Genomic DNA, 23,491 nt, shown 5'->3' with positions numbered 1-23,491 from the left:
GTATGTCCCCTCCACTGACCCCACATCATTAACCTCACTGTTAGAGAGTTTTAGCAGAGATGGGATATTTCTAATATTGAACATGTTCCCCTGCGTTCGCTGTTACGTGATCCCCTGTTTTCATCAGTTACTTTTAAAGCAGTGACCTTAGACTGCAGCCTGGAGTGAACTTAATGATGATGCTGGCTCTTCTCTTTTGTTAGGGTGAGGAGGTCAGTTCTCTATGTGGCCTCTGGGTTTGTTCTTGAGACACCTGCTCTCCTACCAGATCCCCCGCTACACAGCCTTTGAAGGATGAGCTTGCGAGGTCAGGGGATGCTGCTGTCCTTCTGATGTTAATTCAGGGGTTTTTCTGATGCAGGACTGGCCACCCAGCTGAGCTGTAAAGGCCAAGTGGACTCACGGGCTCAATCAACCCTGGATTTAATAACCATGCTTTGTTGGGTACTCACAAATCAGCTGGCTGTTCTTGTGCTTTATTGACCAAGGATTCCAAAATATATGTTTGAAGATAATACTCACTCGCTTGGTAGGATACGAATAGATAGTCCTTTTTTTAAGTAGCATTATAGAATGTGTACTGATCATAAGTGGTTGGAAAACTCTGAGTTAAAAAATCAAACATATTTCTTTGCTATGAAGCTGTCAGAGCCATTAATTATTAAGATGCTATCATGCAGGACACCCCTGTCCCAGGAAGAGGCCAGAGTTGCAGCATTACCCAAACTTACTTGACCCCCAAGTTCTTTTTAAAATAGTACATCTGGAATTGCTTCTTTGTTCTTCTTTGAATATAATACTATACCTCCTTACATAGTGTTAGCATGTTTATAATTATAAAGAGTCTCTTAAATTCTTTGTGTGTGTGTGTGTGGTACTGTGAATTGAACCCAGGGGCCTCGCACATGTTGTTCAAGTACTTTACCACTGAGCTAAATCCCAAGCCCCAATTTTAATTTAATTTTATTTTGAGACAAGATCTCACCAAGTTGCCCAGTCTAGCCTCAAACTTGTAATCCTCCTGCCTCAGCCTCCCAAACAGCTGGGATTATATAGGCGTATACCACCATACCCAGCTACTCTCTGAAATGCTTAAAGGTTACTACAGAATTAACCACTGGTTCTAACATTTCTCATTGAAGTAAATGTGGATAAACCTTGTATTTAATTAACATGAATAATCTGTGTATTAGTTAAGAGTGGCTATCACAGTAGTATAGTAGCTTGCATGGCTGACTTTGATACAGATCAATTGGCCTCTGTCCGGGGCCTTTGACTGGTTGGGATTTGATCCCCAGTAGTCTGGTTCTAGGGTTTGTGTTCTTAGTTACATGAAGCTAATTGGCCAAGAAGTAGAGCATTGGAACATGCCTCTAGAAAGCCGCACATTTAAGAACTAAACCATAGTTTCAGGTATAAAAGAAATTGCAAGATGGAAATTTTTAGAAAAATCACGACTGCAGGTAGCAATAAATGTGAAACCTGAGGTCTCATAAAACCTTGAGGTGTTTTGTTTTGCTTTTTCATCGATGGAAACAATTTCACTGGTTATATATACAACCCTGCTTGGAGAGGTGGAGGTGAGGCTGGTTGATATACTCTCAACTGGGCAAAGCCCAAAGTCATAACTAAAAACCATCATCATCCAAGTTCCACTCTCAAGAACTATTATATTCCAGAAAAACTATTTTTGATAGAAACATAATTATGATACACCCAAATTAATTATTTTGTAATTGAATAGTGAGTCAAATCAGCCTTTTGAGGTATGTCAGGCAGGGGGATGAGGGTGGGACAAAACACACTGGTCTGAGAAGTGCTCTGGGCCATTTTGTATAACTCTAGAAATCCACACATCCACCTCAATATGATCCAGGGCTTTAGACTCATCCTGCAGATTTTTGAGGATGTCAATGATGCTTTGCAAAAATTATCCTTCCAGGACACAGGCACATATTTGTTTTTCATTGCAATCCAGTTTATCTAGCGTTGGTTTTAACCAGCAAAGAGTAATAAAAGCCTATATAAAATCTATTCTGAAAGCACCAGAAGTAAAAAAGGACATTGAAGGAAATGACAAGCAGAAATATTTGTAGGATTATCCTCCTATGAAGAAATTTCTTTTTACTGCGGTGAACTCTGCCTACCTTAACTTTCTTTTCATTATGAAGCACCTGGACATTTGTCTTGCATAATCTCATGGCAAGAATATTTTCAGATGCAGGTTGAGCATCCTTTGTTTGAAATGCTTGAGACCAGAAGTGTTCTGGATTTAGAATTTTTTCAGATTTTGGAATATGTGCATATCTATAATGAGATATCATGGGGTGGGACCCAAGTCTAAACAGGAAATTCATTTATGTTTCATACACACCTTATACACAGCCTGAAGGTCATTTTATACAACATTTTAAATAATTTGGGGGGGGATAAAACCATTTCACAGTGTGGAATTATCCATTTGTGGAAGTATGACAGTACTCAAATTTTCAAATTTTGGAGCATTTTAGATTTCAGATTTCTTAGATTGCGGAGGCTCTGCCTGTATTGTGGTTTATACTTGTTATTAAATAATGGAAATAATAACTCTACCATGATTCTGCCAAAAAATTATTTGGAGGAAGGAAAACTTAGTAGCTCCAACTGTTGTGCTCTTTCCCCTCCTGAAAATGGGTAGTATTTCATCTCCTCTCTTTTGCAGCCCCCAGAATGAAGACTCTTCCTTCCATTTTGACGGGAGTGGATACTCTGTTGTAGAGAAGACGCTCCGGGCCACTGTGACTCAGATCATCATGCTCTTTAGTACCTTCTCACCTAATGGTCTTCTCCTCTACCTGGCTTCAAATGGCACTGTAAGAGTTTACAGGGCGGCTGGAAATGGTGGTGCATGTCTGTAATCCCAGTGATTCGGGAGGCTGAAGCAAGGGAATCCCAGGTTCAAAGCCAGTCTCAGCAACTTAGTGAGACCCTGTCTTGAAATAAAAATAATTAAATAAAAGAGGCTGGGGAATGTGGGTCAGTGAAAAGCGCCTCCTGGAATAAATCCCCAGTGGACCTTAAAAATAAGAATAGTAATAAAGAGTCTGTGGGGCACTGAGCCCTCTTTGTATGTATATTTAGATTGCTGTAAGATTATTTATTTGTTGAAGATTTGCTAAAAAAACCTCATATAATAAATACACATGTATGTCATACAATTTTTCCATTTAATATCATTTATTTATTATATTAACACAAACTCATGGAGAACCTTTGGAAAATGCAGAATAACGTGAAGTAGAAACACACTTTCCAGTCATTGTAGACAGCAATTAAAAGCTAATTCTTAAATTCTAGTTCCAAATACTTTCTTGCATTCATTGTGACCACAGTGGCCTTCTTTGAATCCCATCCATAGGACTTCATGTTGCCCTTTGCAATCTCATTGTTAGTCATCTTTGTCTCTCATTCTTCAAGGTTTATTTTTAGAACTGGCCCCTTTGTCATTTTAAATGAAAAAGACACAAAGAATCGAGATCTCTTACTGAATTGTGGATTTTGATAGCAGTGAATAGTGTTCATTAATATTTGGGGAGTGTTCTAGGAAGCCATGATGGACATTGTTTAGTTTTGTAGAGTAGACTTCTAGCTATGGGGAGAGAACCAGTCTTTCTGGTTTGACTTTAGAAGGTGTTCGCCACACCTAACTTGAAGGGAAAAGAAGTTTGGGGATGAAGACATGGCTCTCAGGAATTCTGTTCTCTTCCTTACAGAAAGACTTCTTATCCATCGAGTTGGTCCAGGGGAGAGTTAAAGTTGCAGTTGACCTGGGTTCAGGACCTCTTGTTCTTATGACAGACAGACGGTATAACAATGGAAGCTGGTACAAAATTGCCTTCCAGAGAAACCGGAAGCAAGGTAGGTACATGGATGCGCTCACCTGATGCTGGTTGCTCACGTAAGAATAAACATCTTTCCAAAGTCAGCAGTCTTTACTCTATGTTAGTTTCCTGGGTATACTTGAGTGATTTTCCTGCCCATCACCTTAACCCCACTGGGGCATGGCTACATCCTTGAATGCTACTCTAATTGAAAGCCATTCTTGTCCTTGGAATGCTAAGCAAGAGGAGACTCATATTGTTGAAAGAATAAGATAATTCTGTTGTGGTTTCCTTATTTCACATTAAATGCTGGATTGAAATTAAGAATCCAGGCAATTCTATTTTCTTCCACCTATCTACTGCCATCATCTAGAAGTATGTATTCTAGATTTGTTGACCTTCATAAAAAGGATTTTCTCTTGTCATTTAATAGTCAAGAAGCTGGTCAGGTTTGCAGAATTCAGAAGAATGTCTTTGTAAATCAATTTGTTTAGCGAAGTTTACATTTTATTTTACTGAAGAAAGCAATTTTTATTTTATCTCTTCCTTTTAATCTCCCTTTAGGACTCCTAGCTGTTATTGATGCATATGACACTAGTGATAAGGAGACCAAGCAAGGGGAAACTCCAGGACCATCTTCTGATCTCAATCGACTAGAAAAGGACCTGATTTATGTAGGTGGAGTGCCTTGGTCAAGAGTTGTAAGGTATGATATTAAACAGCAGAATTTTTGTGTCCCTAATCCCCCACCACATTAGTTTTCTGAGCTGCTATAACAAAGTACCACAAATTATGTGGCTGAAACAGTACACACTTACTCTGTCCCAGTTCTTGGAGGGTATAAGTCTGAAATCTAGGTGTGGCCAGGATTGCAAAATTCATTGGAAGCAGATCTGTTCTATTCTCCCCACTCTGGTAGCTTCCAGCCCTCCTTAGCTTATAGATGGCATCTTACCTATGACTTCACATCATCTTCCCTCTGCTGTGTCCTGTGTGTCCAAGTTGCTCCTTCATAATAGCACAATATTCTTATTGACATGACCTACCCTAACAGCCTCATCTTAACTTGATTACCTCTGCACAGATCCTGCTTCCAAATAAGGTCACATTCACAGATATTGGGGGTTAAAACGGCTGCATCTTTGGGGGAACACAACTCAACCTATACAACCCATTTTTTTTTAATCTGAAGTACTCTATACCACATTAGTTGAGAAGTAAAGCAAGCCTTCTGCGAAATATGTAATGATTTTCTACTTATTGCCTTTAGTACATCTAAAAATTGTTAACTGTGCAGTATATAGAGACACTCCACTTTCTGTCACACTGCATCCTCCTCTGTAGACTTTTTAAGAGTAGTATAATCTCTTTAAAGCCAAAAAAAATGTTTTTAAAATATGAAACCAGCCTAGGGGCCCATGAACAGATGAGTGGATAAAGAAAATGTGATATATATACACAATGGAGTTTTACTCAGCCATAAAGGATAAAATTGTATCATTTGTGGTAAATGGATAGAACTGGAAAACATATGCTGAGTGAAATAAGCCAAAGCCAGAAAGTCAAGGTTCCAGGGTTTTCTTTCATATGTGGAGATGGGGGCAGGGAAAGCATTTGAAAAAAGAGCAGTTTCATGAGATCAATCAAGTAGAGGAAGGGAGATAAGAACAGAGGGCACAGGGAAGTACTAGGAAATAAAATCTACCAAATTATGCTATGTCCATGTTCAAATATACCATATATATATATAATATACTCATTAAAATAATATAATAATAATAATAGAAGAAAAATCAGTAAAGCAGAGTAAGCAGATCATGGGGAGGGAGGAAGGGAGGGAAAGAGGATATAGGAGGTGAGAATGATGAAACTATGTGCATGTAGGAACATGGCATAATGAATACCACTATCATGTATAATTATAATGCACCAATAAAAACAAGTTATTAAAAACAAAACAAAACGTGCTTTCCATTAACTTATCTGGAATCTGTCCCCCTTTGTGCAATTACAGTGAAGGATGTATGTGACTGTTGAAAGACCATCAGGAATCTGGATGAACGATGACAAAGGATGGGACATTAGGATCCTTTTCTAACACTGACTTGTGCTTAACTTTGCAACTTGAATGATTTACATAAACTTTTGTAGTTCTTTGTCTTCAGTTTTATAGCTTTGAAATGTACAAATTAAGTTCTAAGTTTTATTCACACTATTAAAAAAAAAAGTCACATGTGAAAGGCCTGCAGTCAAGGCCAGGACTGGGGTCATCAGATGTCCAAACTGGATCCCACAGCCCAGTGGTTCTCTAATGTATATTCCTAGCCCTATGCCTTGTACCCTGTTGCGTTAGTCAGCTTTCCATAGCTGTGACAAAATAACTGAGATAATTGACTTTAAAGGAGGAAAGATTTATTTTGGCTTATAGTTTTAGAGGCTTTAGTCCATGATTGGTTAGGCTATTGCTTTTGGATCTCTGGTGAAGCAAGGCATCTTAGCAGGAAACACATAGTGGAACAAAGATGCTCACCTCATGGCAGCTGGGAGGCAAAGGAAACAGGAATGGCTGGGGTCCCAATGTCCTCTGCAGGAGCATACCCTTAATCACCTACGTGCCTTCCACTAGGCCTTACCTCTTAAAGGTTCTGCCACTTCGAAGTAGTACAACAGGCTGGTGACCCTGCCTTCAACTTCCGGCCAGTAGAGGTAATATAAGATTCAAACTGCGGTGCCTATCTTGTAGGTCAAGTTCTTTCACAGAACCCTGACACACAGAAGTACAGCCATTCCAATTACAATGGCTAAGTAGCCCAGATCCACCTCTTTACTTCCTCCTTCCCTTTGCAAGAAATCTCTGAAAGTTCCAAGGAGGATATTTTGCAACCACAGTCACTTGGTCTTCAAAATGAATACATCTAAACTTTAGGGAAGTCAGTCCCTCGCCATGCCTCAGCTCCCCATCAAGACAGAGCCAGGACTAGAAGCCCGTCTCCTGATCATCCTAGATCTCATTCCCTGCCATTGTGGGACTGGGGTCCAGGGGTGGAAGGCATGTTTCTATAGCCACAGCTGTGTCATAGCTCATTTGCACTCTGCCTATATGTCACATAGTGTAGACACTGGAGAAAAGGACAGAAGCCCAAATCACAGGTGTTCATGGTAGAAAGGACTTGGGATCATCAAGACCAGCTTCTTCATTTACATGGGAAGAAACTGAGATCCACAAGACTTGAAGTATTCACCCAAATCCTGTTGTTGCTAAACGATCCACAGCTGGTTGCTCACCATGGAGAAAAACAGTGAGGGGAAACATGGAAACCATGTTACTGCAGACTCTTATGGGATTAGCTAACACCCTAGAGTACGCTCAGAGGTATTCAGTGGTCCTCATATTTTGGAAAGGAGAGCCTGACCCTGACTAGGAGTATGGCAACTTCTGTTAAGATACATATGGTTTGACTTGGAGGCTAATTAATAAGGATTTGGATAATCCCCAAACTTTTCCAAATGCAGTTATTTTCTTTGGGACAAAGTTCTTGAATATGAAATAAAGACAGTAGGCAGTGATTTCTCTCACCATCTGATCCTAGGAAGTCACTTTACCCACTCTTAACCCCAGGGTTCTACTCTGTGTGGAGATTGGTTTGCCATCTCTGTGCTATAACTTCCTCATGATGGTGCTTGACCTTTCTTAAATAAGTTACTCCGTGTATGTATAATATATCAAAATACACTCTACTGTCATGAATATCTAAAAACAACAAACAAATTTTTTAAAAAACTGTGTGTTAAGGAGTATATTTAAATTGTAATGGCTATAAGGGTTTCCCTTAAAATAGTGAATATATTTCTTTTCATAAGTAGCCACCATGTAACCAAACTGACTAAATTCAATCCTTGGCTCTAGTCCTTAGGAGGTGTTGGTTCTTATAGGAAGGCCTACACACTTCTGCTGTGATGTCCGGAACAGGTTTTCTATGTGTGTAGGCCCATTTTCTATTCTGTCTTTCAAAAATGGAATTATAAAACCTAACTTCATTGCATTTGTTCTCATGTCCTTCCCTCTAGGAAAGGTATCACCAGCAAAAGCTACATGGGCTGTATCAGGAACCTGGAAATATCCAGATCAACCTTTGATTTGCTCAGAAATTCCTATGGAGTGAGAAAAGGCTGTAGGTTGGAGGTGGGAAACATTTTCATCCGTATTGGAATGCATTTCTATAAATGGTCCTTGGTTTATCAACATGCTGATGTAACTAGATCTCAGCCCATCGGGTGGACGGAAGTGGGCAGAACCCTCAGCCTGCACGTGGGAACTTACTGTGTTCTCTCCCCTCTGTAACCAGCCTATCCAGAGTGTTAGCTTCCTGAGAGGCGGCTATGTGGAGTTGCCACCGACGTCTTTGTCACCAGAATCAGAATTGCTGGCCACATTTGCCACCCAGAACAACAGTGGCATCATCCTGGCTGCCCTCGGCAGGGATGCAGAGAGGCAGAATCGACGTCAGGCACATGTGGTGAGTAGCCTCCGTGCTTAGAAAGGACATGACTTCTGGAAACATCTAACAGAAAATTTCTGACTCATAAACTTGTGTTATAGCTGGATCCCAGTTCTTTGCACATATTTACTCTCAATAAGTGAAAGTTACAACCACTGAACATCTCTCTCTTACGAATCGGTGATTTCGTGTATTGCATAATCCATCTTTCATGTCTAGTGACTGAGAAAAAAAGGTATTTGCTGCCTACCTCTAATTAAAGCTACTCCAGATGGCACATACCAAGTTTTCTTCCATATGTTTTGGTTGCTACTCTTCATTTTAAGGCTAAAACAGAAAGTACTTATATTCTATTTGGATCAAAATTATCTTTAGGGGACAGAAAGAGGAATGTGGCTTTTGATGAACACAGGGACTAGCAGTGGGAGGGGATGATGGTTTTCCATATTTTTAATCCTTTTCAAGAGCATAGGAGATATTTTACCCTATCTTCTGCTCAAACTTGTGTGGCATCTATTTGGAAGAAATATTAAAAATACTAATATGCCATCTTAATGAATTCGAACCCACACACCTGCTCTACTGTGCAAGGTAGATGCTACTTCCTTCTATTTTACTGAGTAAATTAGTTTAAGCAGTGCACACCTGTAATCCCAGTGGCTCAGGAGGCTGAGGCAGGAAGATCAAATGTTCTAAGCCATCCTCAGCAAAAGCAAGACACTAAGCAACTGAGTAAGACCCTGTCTCTAAATAAAATACAAAATAGGGCTGAGGATGTGGCTTAGTGGTCAAGTGCCCCTGAGTTCAATCCCTGGTATCAAAAAAAAAAAAAGTTTAGAAAGCCTAATTAACCTAACCAAAGCTGTTAGGTGTCAGAGCCAGGACTGGAACACAAGTCTGCAGACCCCAAACATGGTATGAGCCACTGAATGAAGGACTGATGATGACTTGAGATTGGTGTGTGTGCTTCACCAATCAATATTTTTTTAATGGATATAAGCTAAAACTTCATATAAGCTAAAACTAACCATTTTCAAGTGAACAAATTCACTACAATTGAGTGCATTCACGGTGTTAGGTAAACCACCTCCTCTGTCTAATTCCAGATATTTCCAACACCTTTGGTGAGTAAGGAAGTACTTCACATCTCACCCACCCCAGACAACCACTGGTCTTCTCTCTGTCTCTATAGATGGACTCTACCTGTTCTGGATATTTTATGCAAATCAAATCACACATGATGTGATCTTTTGTGTTTTTGCTTAGTGTGTTTTCAAGGTTCCTCCACTCTTGTTTACAGCTGAATAGCATTTCTCTGTGAGTATACCCCACTGTTCATCACTTAGTTCATTGATGAACGTTGGGTTATTTCTGCTCTTTGGCTCTTATGAATAATACTACCGTGAACTTATGCATGTAATTGTTTAAGTTCTTATTTTCAGTTCTTCTGGGTCTATACTCATGAGTGGAATTCTGTGTTTTACTCTTTGAGGAACTGCCAAACTCTTCTTTTTCTCCACTGATCTTCATAGGGTTACTTGCAATTCAAAGTTTTCTTATATAAAGAAATGGCATCCTGCAGTGCTAGTAAAGTACACTTAAATACTCACATTTTAGTTTTGCTGGTGGCTTCACAAATTGTTACACCTCTTTTCAATGCAGCAGAAGAGTTTTAAACATTTTCAAACCCTTCAACCTCTTAATGTCACTTGTAGAAATATTAGAAGGCAAAAAAAAGATCTTAATTAAATGTTTACATGTATGATAATAAAAAATTAGCAATGGCTTAAAAGTTTCATTACTAAAAATACAAATCATAATATCCCAACTTGTTTGTACATTATGTAGCAATAAATACTAAGTCCGAGGCTATGTAAAAATAAATCTTTGACATGGTTAGTGATGATAGCATAATGCCGAGTATAAATTATATGAGCAAAGTTTAGAGAGTAATTAAAAACTTTAAAGTAGTTGTGAAAGATGGTGAGATTCCTGAGAAATTGTTTGTTTGCTATTGCTATTCCTACATTATCTGTGTAAGATGAAAATGTTAATATTCTAGTAATGCATTTTGTTTGCAATCTCCCCAGCCCTTCTTTTCCATCATGCTGGTTGAAGGCCACATTGAAGTACACGTGAGTTCTGGGGATGGAACCAGCTTGAGGAAGGCTCTCTTGCATGCTCCCACGGGCACCTATGGCGACGGACAAGAGCATTCCATCTCCTTGATTAGGAATCGGAGGTACTGTAGCATGGCAAGCCATTTGCTTCAGGAGGATAAAAGCTCTCTTGTTAGGGTACCCTGTGCAGTTAAATCAATGAGATAATTAGTATTACATCATTAACATTCAGAATTTTTATCATTTTAGAATAATTTTAGAAACTTGCTTGAATACTTCCTTGGAATCAGTTTCATTTGCTTTTCAGTGAGATATTTGTGGAATATTCACGTATGATCAACCTTCACCTTGCCCTTGACTGAGGCCCAATATAAACTTTTACATTGGATTAATTCTGCAGCAGGAAATATAGTATTAGTAGATTGTGTCATTACTATTGAATAATAGTATTATATCAACATTCCTGGGTAATTCCCGCAGAATGGAAGACCATGGTTTTTAAAAGCACATAAAACATTTTTATCCTAGATAGAAAAGTAAAAAAAAAAAAAAAGACTAAGTATTCACTAAAAAGCAATCAAATTCAGTGCTTAATAGCATTTCATTCATTTCTGGAGAATTGTAAGCTTTAATTTTCAAGATTCACCTTTTTTAGCATACAATATTGTATTAACATTTATTTCGGGGGAAATTTATTATTTGGGAAGAGCTTGCTGGAATTATACATTTAAATGGAGCCAGTTTTTATTAAGTTTGAATCATTTTATTTTCTCCTTTGTTCTTTTAGAATTATCACTGTCCAGTTGGATGAGACCAGTCCTGTAGAATTGAAATTGAGTGCTCTGGCAGAGAGCAAGACAATAAACATATCCAACCTATACATAGGAGGGATTCCTGAGGATGAGGAAATACCGATGCTCAAAATGAGGAAATCATTCCAGGGCTGTATTAAAAACCTGATCTTCAACATGGAGTAAGTGTAACTGGGCAGTACCTTCTAAAGCAGGTCCCATGTTTGAGCTTAGGACATTTTTCTTGGTTGTATCTGCTCATCCCATGCTGGAAAACTGAGACTCTGAACTTGGATCTAATTTTGCTCTTTGAGATTGCCTAAAATACTGCAAGTTCTTAATAACAAATGAACCCTGTTGATCTATCACAAATATCCTCCTCCAAAATGGATTTTATTGGATTAGAATGATGGACAGATGTGATCATACATAGTTCATTAAAAAGTCATTGAACATTAGCCACATGAGTTTGTCGAGGTTAACATAAGGTTAGCTAAAGTTAACATAAATTTTCATTGTGAATTTGAAAGAACATAGAGATTTTGTGATGCAAGTTTCTTGTATTGATTATACTGCTTTGAAGGAGCCTTTTACAATAGAGCTACTATAGCTTCAGATTATTGATGTCTCCCCCTACACAATTTTATGTAATTAAGAACTGGGAGTCTTCATTCCCTATGTGGAAAAGAATTAGCCTGTGCCCATGAGCTGTTCCTTCTTGCTTGCTCTCTGCCTTTGTCTGCTGCTGATTAGAACAGAAACTGAGCTTCAGGAGACAGGGGCTCTGACCTGGTTGAACCTCTAACTTGCCTTGTGACCTGAAAGGACTAGGATCTTTCATCACAATGTTATCCTCCGGAGAGTTAACTCTTAGGAGTCCCTGAAATTGGTAAGAGTAAAACACCACATTGGCTTTGCCCAGTTACAGTCTCAGAGCCTTGGTTCTGTGGTTTGTTCAGTTAGAACATTACTCACTCAGTGGCTGTTCATTCATTGACTCATTCATCAGGCATTGTCATGATCCTGAAATCCACTAAGTTGTAGACTTGATAGGACAGAAACATTTCTCTGTGGTTCATGGCCATGTCCTGGAGCAGTTCCAGGAGGATCCAGGTAGACACGGAACACGCTGCTAGAGCTGCAGAGTAAAGGGACATGTGACAAATGTAGCTCATGACCACCTGGCAAGGGAAACCTTCAAACAAGGAGACAGTGTTTAGTGGAGGTCACTATGCAGCACTATGGGAACCAGAGACAGAACTTTGTCCTGAGGTATCCCAGCCAAGATTGCAGAAGGGCGGGGTGACTGAATTGAGGGATGCTCAGGAATGAACAGGTCTCCAAGGTGGGAATGGGGTAGGGGGTAGATCCTCACTTCAAGCAGAAGAAAGAAACAAGACGATGTATAAGATGGTCCGTGTCAATGACTCATCACCGTGAAGGATGGTCAGTGCGGTTACTCTGTGAGAAATATGTTAATGGTTTAATTGCACAGTAATCAGTTGACGTGGGTTCCTGTGTTGGTCTGTAGTATCTTAATTTTGACCATTTCTTGTTTGTGTGTAGACTTTTGGATTTCACCCGTGCCGTTGGCTATGAACAAGCAGACTTGGACACCTGCTTGCTTTCAGAAAGGCCCAAGCTGGCCCTTCCTGGAGAGGACAGTGAGTTCCTGCCAGAGCCCTCAACTCTACCACTTCCTGTAAGGGTGATTTTTTTTTTTAATAGTATCAGCCAGGTCCAGTCCGAGAGAGCACACGCCAGGGGAAATAAAGATGGGACTCGGTCATAAAGATGATGGGAAAGCTGGAACTGGAGCCATGAAGCAAGGGGAGGAGGTCGTACCCAGCCCCCAGGAGCTTGGGACACCTGGTGGGAACTGAGCCTAAGGGAGGGCACCTGAAGAAGGTAGGGAGGGAAGAATGCTCCAGCGTCTCCTCTATGTGCCTTGTAGTCTCCAGGCAGCGCCTCTCAATGGCAGAACATCTGGAAGCCATTTGTCAAAGGAGCCTGGGAAAGTGACTCCCAGGGATCATCCTTCCTGTGATTGGGTTCTCCCCTCGAGGTGATTTTAAAACTTTTAAAAACAGCAGAACAGAGAACAGGTGGAGAAGGGTGCTCTGAGCCAACCTCGAGGTGACACCACCCATGTTTTTGGCTGCAGGCCAGAAGGCGCAGGCAGCCTGACTGGGCTGACATAGACAGCAAGTTCTTTTGGCAGCATTTCTATAATGCCTCAATATCACTTTAGACGTAGTTGGGGAAACGGGAAAATAAGTACTTAATATAAGCCACTGTATACACCATTGTTGCTTAAGAAAAAAAGAGACTTGATTCATTGGGGAAAAGCCAGTTGTTGTTCTTTTCACTTTCTCCCTTCCTGATTTCTCTGTTTCTTTGGTTGGCAGGATGTACTTTAATAATTTAGACGGTGGCCCAGTTATCCAAAATGCAGTACCTTCTAAGCAGGGCCCCTTTGAGTTCAGGACAGTTTTCTTGGTTATATCTGCCAATCCCAAGATGCAAAACTGACATACTGGGTGGGCTTCTCTTGATTTGGGGTCAAGATGAAGCACTGTGAGGCAGCCAGTACCTGTCCAGGCACCCTCCCTGGGCGCCCCAGTTCTAGGAGTCCTTCTAACCCCACTATTTAAACTCAAGGCCCCATAAGTCCTAATGGTACTTCCCTCTCCCGGAACTGTGCTGGCCACAGTCACCTTCAGGGTCATCCATAGAGACTCAAGAGGGACAGCAAGGCCTTTGCCCCCTGGGCTTGATGAAAATGATGGGAGGGACTCCAATGTGTCACTATAGTGTCACTATAAAGGCCAGTGAACTTGGGTGGATGAAGATGAAAGAGGTTCTAATCACATCCTCAGAGAAAAGGGGCTGTCAAGTGTTGATTCAACTAAAGATTTAAACCTGTGCAGACACGCTGGCGCTTGCTCCTATTTGGGTGCAATATCTTCTCAGAGATTTTTTTTTCCCCCTGAAAGAATACATCTGTGTTAATATCCTGGCAGCTGTGGCTGAGTGTCCCTCTGTGTCTCTTGCAGGAACAGTGTGCAGTGGACATTGCTCCAGGTTATGTGCTTGGTGCTTACCAGTTTGGCCTCTCACAAAGCAGCCACTTGATGTTGCCTTTTAATCAGTCAGCTGTCAGAAGGAAGTAAGTAGTGTTCTTTTTTCTTTTCTTTTCTTTTTTTTTTTTTTGATACCAGGAATACTGAGCCACATCCCTGCCCTTTTTTATATTTTATTTAGAGATAGGGTCTCACTGAGTTGCTTAGGACCTTGCTAAGTTGTTGAGGCTGGCTTTGAACTCTCAATCCTCCTGCCTCAGCCTCCCAAGCTACAGGTGTGCGCCACTGCACCAGGCTAGGTCTTATTACAGGTGTGCGCCACTGCACCAGGCTAGGTCTTATTCTAAAGACCCTCTGAGATGTCTCACTATCAGGTGGATCAGGAAGACGTGGTAACATGTGTCCTTTTGAAGGAGACCTAGGTATAACCTTCCAGTCTTCCTGCAGTGGCTCTAGCTCCCAGCCCGCCGCAGGTGGAGATTCTGGACTGTCAACCATATCAAACCCCCTATTTTAAAGCACACTGTATTTTTAAAAAACAGATCAAAGATTGTCCTACTCATCTGGGCCAGGTCTTGCTCCTTTTTGTCATTCAGATCTCAACTGAAATGCCATCTTGTCAGAGCTTCCTCCTAACTGCCCAACACAGTCCCCACTCAGCCTCTCTGTGACCTGGTTAGAACTCTCAGACATTTCTGACATTAATTTCATGACAGAAGGAGCCTCCCCCTTGTTACTGCTTCCTCCTAGAAGAGTTCCTAGCAGACAGGGATCCGTAGCTATCAATTAAATGAATGGGTGCACAAATGGATAAAGGAGCAGATGCCTCTCACTCTTGAGATGTTAAGTATGGATGCCAAAACAATGATTGGGGTCTCCCCTCAAGGTGATTTTAAAACTTTTAAGAACAGCCTCTGTCTTTCTGATGCTGAGCTCTTGTTCTCCTCCAGGCTCTTGGTTCAGCTAACTATCCGGACATTTGCCTCCAGTGGTCTGATTTACTACATGGCTCATCAGAACCAAGTGGACTATGCCACACTCCAACTCCACGGGGGCTATCTCCATTTCATGTTTGACCTTGGCAAAGGCCGAACCAAGGTCACTCACCCCACGCTGCTCAATGATGGCAAGTGGCACACGGTATGTTCTAGGGAGGCTCATGGCTACCCGTTCTGAGCTTTCTTCCATTGATCTCTGGTGCTCACTCCTTTTCCCTGGAGGAAATACTGCTATTCTCTAGATTGCCTTGTGTCTGATATGTCCCCCAGAGAATGGAAGCTCCTTGGAGGTAGGACTCTTTTTCTGCTTCCTGAAACATCCTCAGAGCCTTGCTTGGTACCCAGCACCTAATGGATGCTCAGCAAGCATCAGCAGGATGGGAGTTATCAACAATGTTCTCAACTTCATGAGAAGTAAAGAAAGCCCACCTGTGGGGTAGGGACCAAGCCACCCATCATGGCATTTTATTTCTAATAACCCAGGCTTCTGTAACACTCTCTGATATACAGTCTGCTTCCCGTCTTCTGCCAGGTTTAGCCTGTTCTCAACACCAACTGCAAAAATCCAAGCCATCCATTAGGGTTTTTTTTTTTTTCAAGCTATTACAGCTAAAAGGAATATATATTTCAAACATGTATCTGTTGAAAGTTTCTCAGATTGCTTAAAAATTATGGATGTTTTCATTCTGCTGTAGGTCAAGACAGAGTACTTTAAAAGAAAAGGAGTTATGGCTGTTGATGGCCAAGAATCCCCCATGGTGACCATGGTGGGAGATGGAACCACACTGGACGTGGAGGGGTTGCTGTACCTGGGAGGCCTTCCCTCCCAGTACAGGGCCAGGAACATTGGAAATGTAAGCAACATTCTCTGCATGGGGTCCATGTTACCTTTGTTATGGTTTTGTTTATTTTGTAGGAGAACATAATTTTGTAGGAGAATGTAATTCTTAACAAGCTCAAGTTTAAATCATCTTTAAATCATCTTGTTTGAACCTGGCACTGACCTGCAAGGTGCAGACCTTTTCAATCATGTTCATAGATATTGTATTACAGATTCTCCTGAAGCCCAACCAGCTTTTCCTCTTACTAGTTAAGAACATTTCACTTTCCACAGCCACTTAGTCCCAAAACAACTCAGGAAAATCCAGTGAATTTGTATTTGCACATAGCGTACCCAGCATTCTTGATTTGCACAATATTTCACTAAAATAATAGAAAATGCTTTCACTGCATTATTAGCAAAGATACTCCAATGGCAGCGTTAAGTTAAATGTTCATGTGAAGTATTATGGTAATTAAGTTTTAAAAACCAAAAGACAATATTATAATGGGTTTTATTGAAATGAATTTAAGGAAGTACAAGAACAATTTGTCCTAGCCTTATTATAATCCCTGCTCTCCCATATCCTTTGGTTTAGATCACCCACAGCATTCCTGCCTGCATTGGTGAGGTGTCAGTTAACAGCAAACAGCTGGACAAGGACAGCCTAGTGTCTGCCTTTGCAGTAGGCAGGTGCTATATCGTGGCCCAAGAAGGAACTTTCTTTGATGGAAGTGGATATGCAGCTCTTGGTATGTATTATCAACAGTCTCAAAAGAAATCTTAGGGATTGATGTATATTCTAAGATGACAAGGATCCAAGACAGGACCTAGCTGGGCAGGGCCCAGGAAGACCATATTTTGTTCAGTGTTCCTGGGTATTTCTGATGTATCACCTGTTCATGTAAAAGCCTCCTCAGGTCTTGTGTGCTGCAGATGGCAGAATGGGTCTGGACTCCTGACAGAGGGCAGACAGTGGGTGCTGGCTTCCCCATACTCTCACCAAGTAGCCATAAAGCACATTTACTGTCCCGAGTTAATAAAGGCCTTTGAATTAAAAATCAGCTACATGAACTATCTAGATCCTCAGTGCCCAGGGGTTGTAGCAGGAGTTTGGACAGGGAGGGGGAAGGGAGTATAACTTCACTGAGTGCTTCCTGTCACCTCTGAGGCTCAGGACCCCCTCCATGATTTCAGCTCCCCTGGGACCCTGGCTGCTAGGCACTGGTAACAAGATGTGCTCCCATTTTTCCTTCAGCCTCCAGCATGGTGACACTGGCTGTAATTGCTAACATTCCTGGTTTGGTTTCTTAGCTTTTTTATCACTGAATTAAAAAAATCATTCCATTCAATCTGTACTTTTGTAAATCCTAGTTTGGAGTCTCATGTACTCAGTCAATAATGACAGACCTGGTACTAGGATAGAGCCTGGAAATATAATGAAGAAAGGATACAGGACTCAAGCCCCAACAGCATATGGGAAAGATTGCCACAGACAGATGTGTCCATAAGGGACAGTGCCACATGCTCCCATGGCTGTGGATGAAGGATTGCCTGCTTCCACTCTGTTCTGACTTGTCACAGCTGACTGCGAGTCTTCTTTAAAAGCAGTATTCCTTCTTCTAGATGAGAAAGCACAATCCCAAAGGGTTGAGTGAGAGTGACTTGCTGGTGGGGAAGAAGCTGGATTCAGAAGAGGAGCTGGAGCCAGATCTTGACCCTAAGTCGACAGGCCAGATGCTCAGCCAGCCCTGTCTGCACCTCTTTGCCTGAGCCAGGCGAGGCCCCGCAGGACTCAACCCTGACTCAGTACTGTCCTTGTGTTTTTCAGTCAAAGAAGGCTATAGAGTCCGGTCAGATTTAAACATCACACTCGAGTTTCGTACCTCCTCAGAAAATGGTGTCCTCCTGGGGATCAGCAGTGCCAAAGTGGATGCCATTGGCCTAGAGATTGTCAGTGGCAAGGTAGGTACTTCATATTGATGGGGTCGCCCTGCCTCCCAGGGTCAGAGACAGAGCAGCTGAGAAACAAACAGATCCGAATTTCCCATTACCCACTTCATTAATGAAATTAAGAAAGGCTCCACTCATATTTTTAAAAACAGATAATCCTAAAAAGCTGTTTTAAAATAATTTATTTTATATATTTGAAATTAAACTATTGTATAACTGCAACTACAACATGAAGAACTTTCTTCCCCCTGAGCCTTACCTGAAGTAAGTGCCACCCTGATGCCCTGTCCCTTCTAATAGTTTTTCAATTTTTCACTTGGAAATAATTACAGATTCATATGAAGTTGAAATGAAGTGTACAGGGAGGTCCCTATGCACCCTTCACCTAGGGCCCCCAAGGGTAGCATGGTGCGTAACTATAGTGCCACATTAAAACCATGACATCAATGACATCAACACCCGTGCAAGCCACGGTATACAGGTAAACGTGTGTGTGTGTGTGTGGCTTGTGATTCACACATGAATCACACAACCATCACCATCACCACAAGCAAGATACTTCATTGTACTATCAAAAGGCTCCCACAGCTACCTCTTCATAGCCACAGCCACTGCCCCACATCCCTGACCCCTGGCAACCACTAATCTGTTGTCCATCTCTGTTATTTTTTAAGTGCTATATAAATGAATTCATGTAGGAATTCATGCATCCTCTTGACCTTGGCTTTCTTAGCCTGATTTCTTCTAGGTTGTGTGCATCAACAGTTCATGCCTCATAGCAAAGTATCATTCCATGGGTCGGATAGATATGCTGTAATCTGATTTTTTTTGATGCTAAAAATATTTTTCCCTAAGTCTTCTGCTCTTGTCTCTCAGCCTCTCATGCTCCCCTCCTGTTGGGAACAAAATGAACCATTTACAGTACTCTCATCGCTTCTGCCTCTTCTAGAGTTGCTCCTAGTGCTCACTCTCCTTTCTCTCCCCAGGAAGCTGTGGGGGGCCAGGGGCGGGGTGGGGGGGTCTGGATGGTCCTGTTTTCTGTGACTCTCTCCCTGGCAACAGTTGAATGTAGCTCACATTCCTGGTCTTGAGGTGGCAACCACTGTGCTCCCAGCACTCAACTGGGGAGTGGTTTAGGATCTCAGTTTTACCACTGCATTGGGGACTGCTCCTGGAGTGCTTGACCAGTGTCCCTGGTGACCAGGCTTCCCATATCTGTTGTCACCGTCACTGATGCCATTTCACCTTTAGCCACTTTCCATCTTTCCCCAGGGACACATGAGAATTTGAGAATTTCTGCCAAGCCATACCTAGGCCCCAGGGAACCAGGGATGGTTGGTCTCTCGTGTCCTTTCTCTACCTAAATGCACCTGCCACCATTTCTGCTGCATTGTACCCAAATTATATTGTTGAAGGAGTAACGTGCTGGAATTTTCTTCCTGAAAAGCAAGGAACAAATCCTGTTTTAGATGCCCCCAGACTTACATGGCTATTTCTAGGGTTCTCCAACCGACTTTCCACTGGGATTTTGGTCCCTAGTCTATCCTACAGTGGGGGTGGGGATGACCTGGGAAAGACCTGTCTACCTCTTGTCTTCACTTCCCCTGTCCTCTTATTTCGTGTCAAAACAAAACTACCTCTATATCATTTTGCTGCCTTTCTATGCTGCAGTTTATTGTGAGGAAAAATAATAATAAAGAGTGATACATCGAGACAAGGTGCAGAGGCAGGGAAGGAGGTAGAGTGGGCCTTTCTCCAAGTGGCCACGTTTATTTATGCCTATAGGTTACGTTAGGTCATCAGCACCATAACTACATTATTGTTTAGAGTATCAGTGAGGTTGCTTATTTTGCAGTTACAGTTTACAGTTACAATATGTAATGTTAGGAGCTTTGTGTAGCTCTCAAGAAAGTTCATTGTCTGAAGTTACTGTTAGGCAGGCAGATCCAGGAGCACCTGAGCTTGGTGAAACATTGTAATTATCAAGCAAGCAAATTCCTTTATTCCCAGAAGTTATGTGCCTAAGATCAAGGTCAAAACCCTGGTGAAGAACATTGCTACAGCGGCCAGGCATTCCATGTCTTTTCCATGGAAGTTTCCAGAAGCCAGGAATTCTGTACCTTTGCACAGAAACTTCCTAGCCATCTAGCATGCCACAATCACGAAATTTTTTAGAGACCCCAATCCCAAACAGAGAAATCCTACAGTTTATAGCCACCTTTCCCCCTCATCTATACTTTAAAAGAAGTTTAAAAACTTTGTATCTATTTGCACATTTTTATATGGCATCTAAAAACACTTATCAGAAGTGCAATAGGTTCAAAAAATGTACTTGTTTATTGCATTGTATATTTTACTTCTGTCATTGACTTATTGCTTAATGTTCTTTTTAAACTTTTCTTAGTGGTTTCCCAAGGTTTATAAAATACATCTTTAATTTGTCAAGGTCTACCTTGAAGTAATACTGAGTGGCTTCATAGATAGCATAAGAACCTTGCAGCAATATACTTCAAATTCTTTCCTCCATTCCAAGTTTGCTTGGGCTTCAAAAATTGATTTTCCCATTGTTTTGGAGACCGCAAGTGTGAGACCATGATGCCGGTAGGATTGATTGCTTCTGAGGTCCTCTCTCCTTAGCTTATAGCTGTCTGTCTTCTCCCTGGGTCTTCTCAAGGTCTTACCTCTGTGTGTATCTTCTCAAGGTCTTACCTTAGTGATCTCATTTTAACTTAATCACTCTTTAAAGCCTCCATTTCCAAATATATTCTCATTTGGAGGGAGACTTTCAGTGTGTGAATTTTGGACATCAATCAACCCATAACACCTCCATTGTTTGCAGAGCTGAGATTTACTGTTGTTGGCTTTTCACTGTTGTAAAACATCTACTTACAGTTTGTCAGGGGGAGTTAGTAAATGTTCCCACGTAGGTGTTATCAACTGACAGCCTCTGTAGGCCTGTTAATTCCTGAAAATGTCCCCTAGTGCCCTGAAAGTGGGGCACTAGTCCCAGGGCACAGTGTGGCTCTAGCTTGTTGCCATGGAGGAACTGGACAGTGTATGAGTCCTGTTTTACCCTTTTAGGGAACAGATAGTGTGTGAGTCCTCAAGGAGGCTAATTTTTTAACACCATTATTTCTCATGGTCAGCCCTCCTTTGAACATACTCCTGTGACTTTATCCTCTCCAAGAGCATTGTACAAATATCCTGTGTTCCTTAAACTTGGAAAAACTCACCACGATGTTGGCTTTCTTCAGCTCTTGTTTCATGTCAACAACGGTGCTGGTAGGATAACAGCCACTTATGAGCCCAGAGCTGCCAGGACTCTCTGTGATGGAAGATGGCACACGCTTCAAGCTAACAAAAGCAAACACCGGGTCATTCTGACAGTGGATGGGAATACAGTCAGTGCTGAAAGTCCACACACCCAGTCCACCTCGGCCGACACCAACAATCCCATCTATGTTGGTGGCTATCCTGGTAAGCATGAAAACCTGCTCTACGGAGCCACATGACAGGGCATGGTCACTTGGGGATGTCTTACTTCAGCATGCTGTGGAGGAGGTTTTGGTTGGGTGACAAAATCTTCTCCATTTTAGAAAAGCTATTACAAATACTAACCTAAAATATTGTGGAAAAACTAAAATTAAAAATTAAGCGAGGCATGGTGGGACATAACTGTAATCCCAGTGGCTCAGAAGACTGAGGCAGGAAGATCACAAGTTCAAAGCCTGCCTCAGCAACTTAGCAAGGCCCAAAGCCACTTAGAGAGACACTGTCTCAAAATTAAAAAAAAAAAAAAAAAAAAAGAGGCTGGGAATGTGGCTTAGGGGTTAAGCACCCCTGGATTCAGTCCCCAGGACCCCCACCCAAATAAAATCTAAACACCAATTAATCATTAAGTAAGCCCTTGAGAACATTGGATCTGGTGTGAAATAAGATGAATGCTTTTACTAAGTCACCTTAAATGACTCCCAAAGTTGGGAATCATCTTAGGAGACAAACCTGTGACTCATCCTTTCACATAGATTTTTGGATTAGAAGGATGTATTTCAGATGTTTCAAGAAATTATTACAAATAATAAACATCTGTTGTATGATAAAAGTCGCAACTGGGGCTGGGATTGTGGCTCAGTGGTAGAGCTCTTGCCTAGCATGTGGGAGGCACTGGGTTTGATTCTCAGCACCACATATAAATAAATGAATAAAATAAAGGCCCATCAACAACTAAAAAAATATTTAAAAAATTCACAACTGTGCCTTAAAATTACTACATATTACAAGTTTTCTGTGACTTCTGCTAGTCACTCCAGGCACACGTGGAAAAATATCCTTCTGGTTTTGATGGAGAACACACTTGAAATTATTTTTGTTCCTATTGTGCTCTCTTATCTCATTCCACAAAATTAAACAGGATGTGTCTTTTTTCCTTTCTGTAACAGCTAATGTCAAGCAAAACTGCCTAAGCAGCCGGGCCTCGTTCCGGGGGTGTTTGAGGAAGCTCACCCTGATTAAAGGCCAACAGGTGCAGTCTTATGACTTCAACACAGCTTTTGACCTACAAGGAGTTTTCCCTCATTCCTGTCCAGGGGCTGAGTCCTGAGCTTCCAGCAAAATTCTTAATTGGAATCATTGCTAATATTTTGAGGAAAATTATTTTTTCCGAATTCAAATATCTTCTATTCAGATTTCATTTCCAACTCAAGTTAACAATTTTCACAGAGAAACATGTTTATGTTAAACTAAAACCACAGGTGCAACAAATGTTTCTATTCAATAGTCTAAAATGTAAGTTGAACCCATTGACTCTTTTTTTTAACATTATTTGTAATAAAACTTTTTCAACATTGAATATTCTGTTGGTTTTTTTAACAGTATTTTTTAAGTTTTGCATTTTGGGATTTCAACAATTAAAATATCACAAGAGACTGTAATAGGGTAGAGCAGAGTGTGGATCTCCTTTTATTTCCTTATGAAAATGTTAAACTCTGAATTCTACAATAGACAAGGAATGTCATTGGACACATTCCAGCAGAGAGTACCAACTGTTTTCCACATAGGAAGCCCAGGAAATCACAGAAGTAAGGGAAAGATAACCTCCTTTTGACATAATCTGGTTCTATCAGAACCTGACCTAGTAGCATGTTTTTCAGGACAGGAAGGAAAAAAATGGTGTTACAAGTTAGCGCCTTCTTTACTATTAACTTTATTCTCACCCATTATAATAAATCCCTTGATTGGCTAATTTTTTTGAGAATGTGTATAATTTGAAACAAGGAAACAAGGAGCTGGGTGCAGGAGCACATGTCTATAATCCCAGCAGCTCAAGAGGCTGAGACAGGAGGATCGCAAGTTCAAAGCCAGCCTCAG

At 41.2% G+C, this 23,491-nt stretch overlaps 1 protein-coding gene across 1 annotated transcript in view; it reads left to right on the top strand.

Moving 5' to 3' along the window:
• Lama1 (laminin subunit alpha 1) overlaps window positions 1–22,973 on the top strand; it is a 150,274-nt gene extending 127,301 nt beyond the window's left edge. Inside the window, exons 49-63 of the mRNA XM_078030367.1 lie at window positions 2,702–2,852; window positions 3,753–3,897; window positions 4,425–4,566; window positions 7,929–8,043; window positions 8,207–8,377; window positions 10,450–10,601; window positions 11,267–11,452; window positions 12,837–12,972; window positions 14,327–14,439; window positions 15,304–15,493; window positions 16,047–16,205; window positions 16,770–16,923; window positions 18,003–18,136; window positions 21,379–21,601; window positions 22,564–22,973. Of these exons, the coding sequence (XP_077886493.1) occupies window positions 2,702–2,852; window positions 3,753–3,897; window positions 4,425–4,566; window positions 7,929–8,043; window positions 8,207–8,377; window positions 10,450–10,601; window positions 11,267–11,452; window positions 12,837–12,972; window positions 14,327–14,439; window positions 15,304–15,493; window positions 16,047–16,205; window positions 16,770–16,923; window positions 18,003–18,136; window positions 21,379–21,601; window positions 22,564–22,724 (2,332 nt within the window). The 3' untranslated portion in view covers window positions 22,725–22,973. The remainder of the gene's footprint in view (window positions 1–2,701; window positions 2,853–3,752; window positions 3,898–4,424; window positions 4,567–7,928; window positions 8,044–8,206; window positions 8,378–10,449; window positions 10,602–11,266; window positions 11,453–12,836; window positions 12,973–14,326; window positions 14,440–15,303; window positions 15,494–16,046; window positions 16,206–16,769; window positions 16,924–18,002; window positions 18,137–21,378; window positions 21,602–22,563) is intronic.
• The last annotated feature ends 518 nt before the right edge of the window (window positions 22,974–23,491 follow it).

Source organism: Ictidomys tridecemlineatus, chromosome 13 (assembly GCF_052094955.1).
Source record: "Ictidomys tridecemlineatus isolate mIctTri1 chromosome 13, mIctTri1.hap1, whole genome shotgun sequence".
NCBI lineage: Eukaryota > Metazoa > Chordata > Mammalia > Rodentia > Sciuridae > Ictidomys > Ictidomys tridecemlineatus.
The sequence above is the reverse complement of the archived record's forward strand: the minus strand, read 5'-3'. Positions and strand labels throughout refer to the sequence as shown.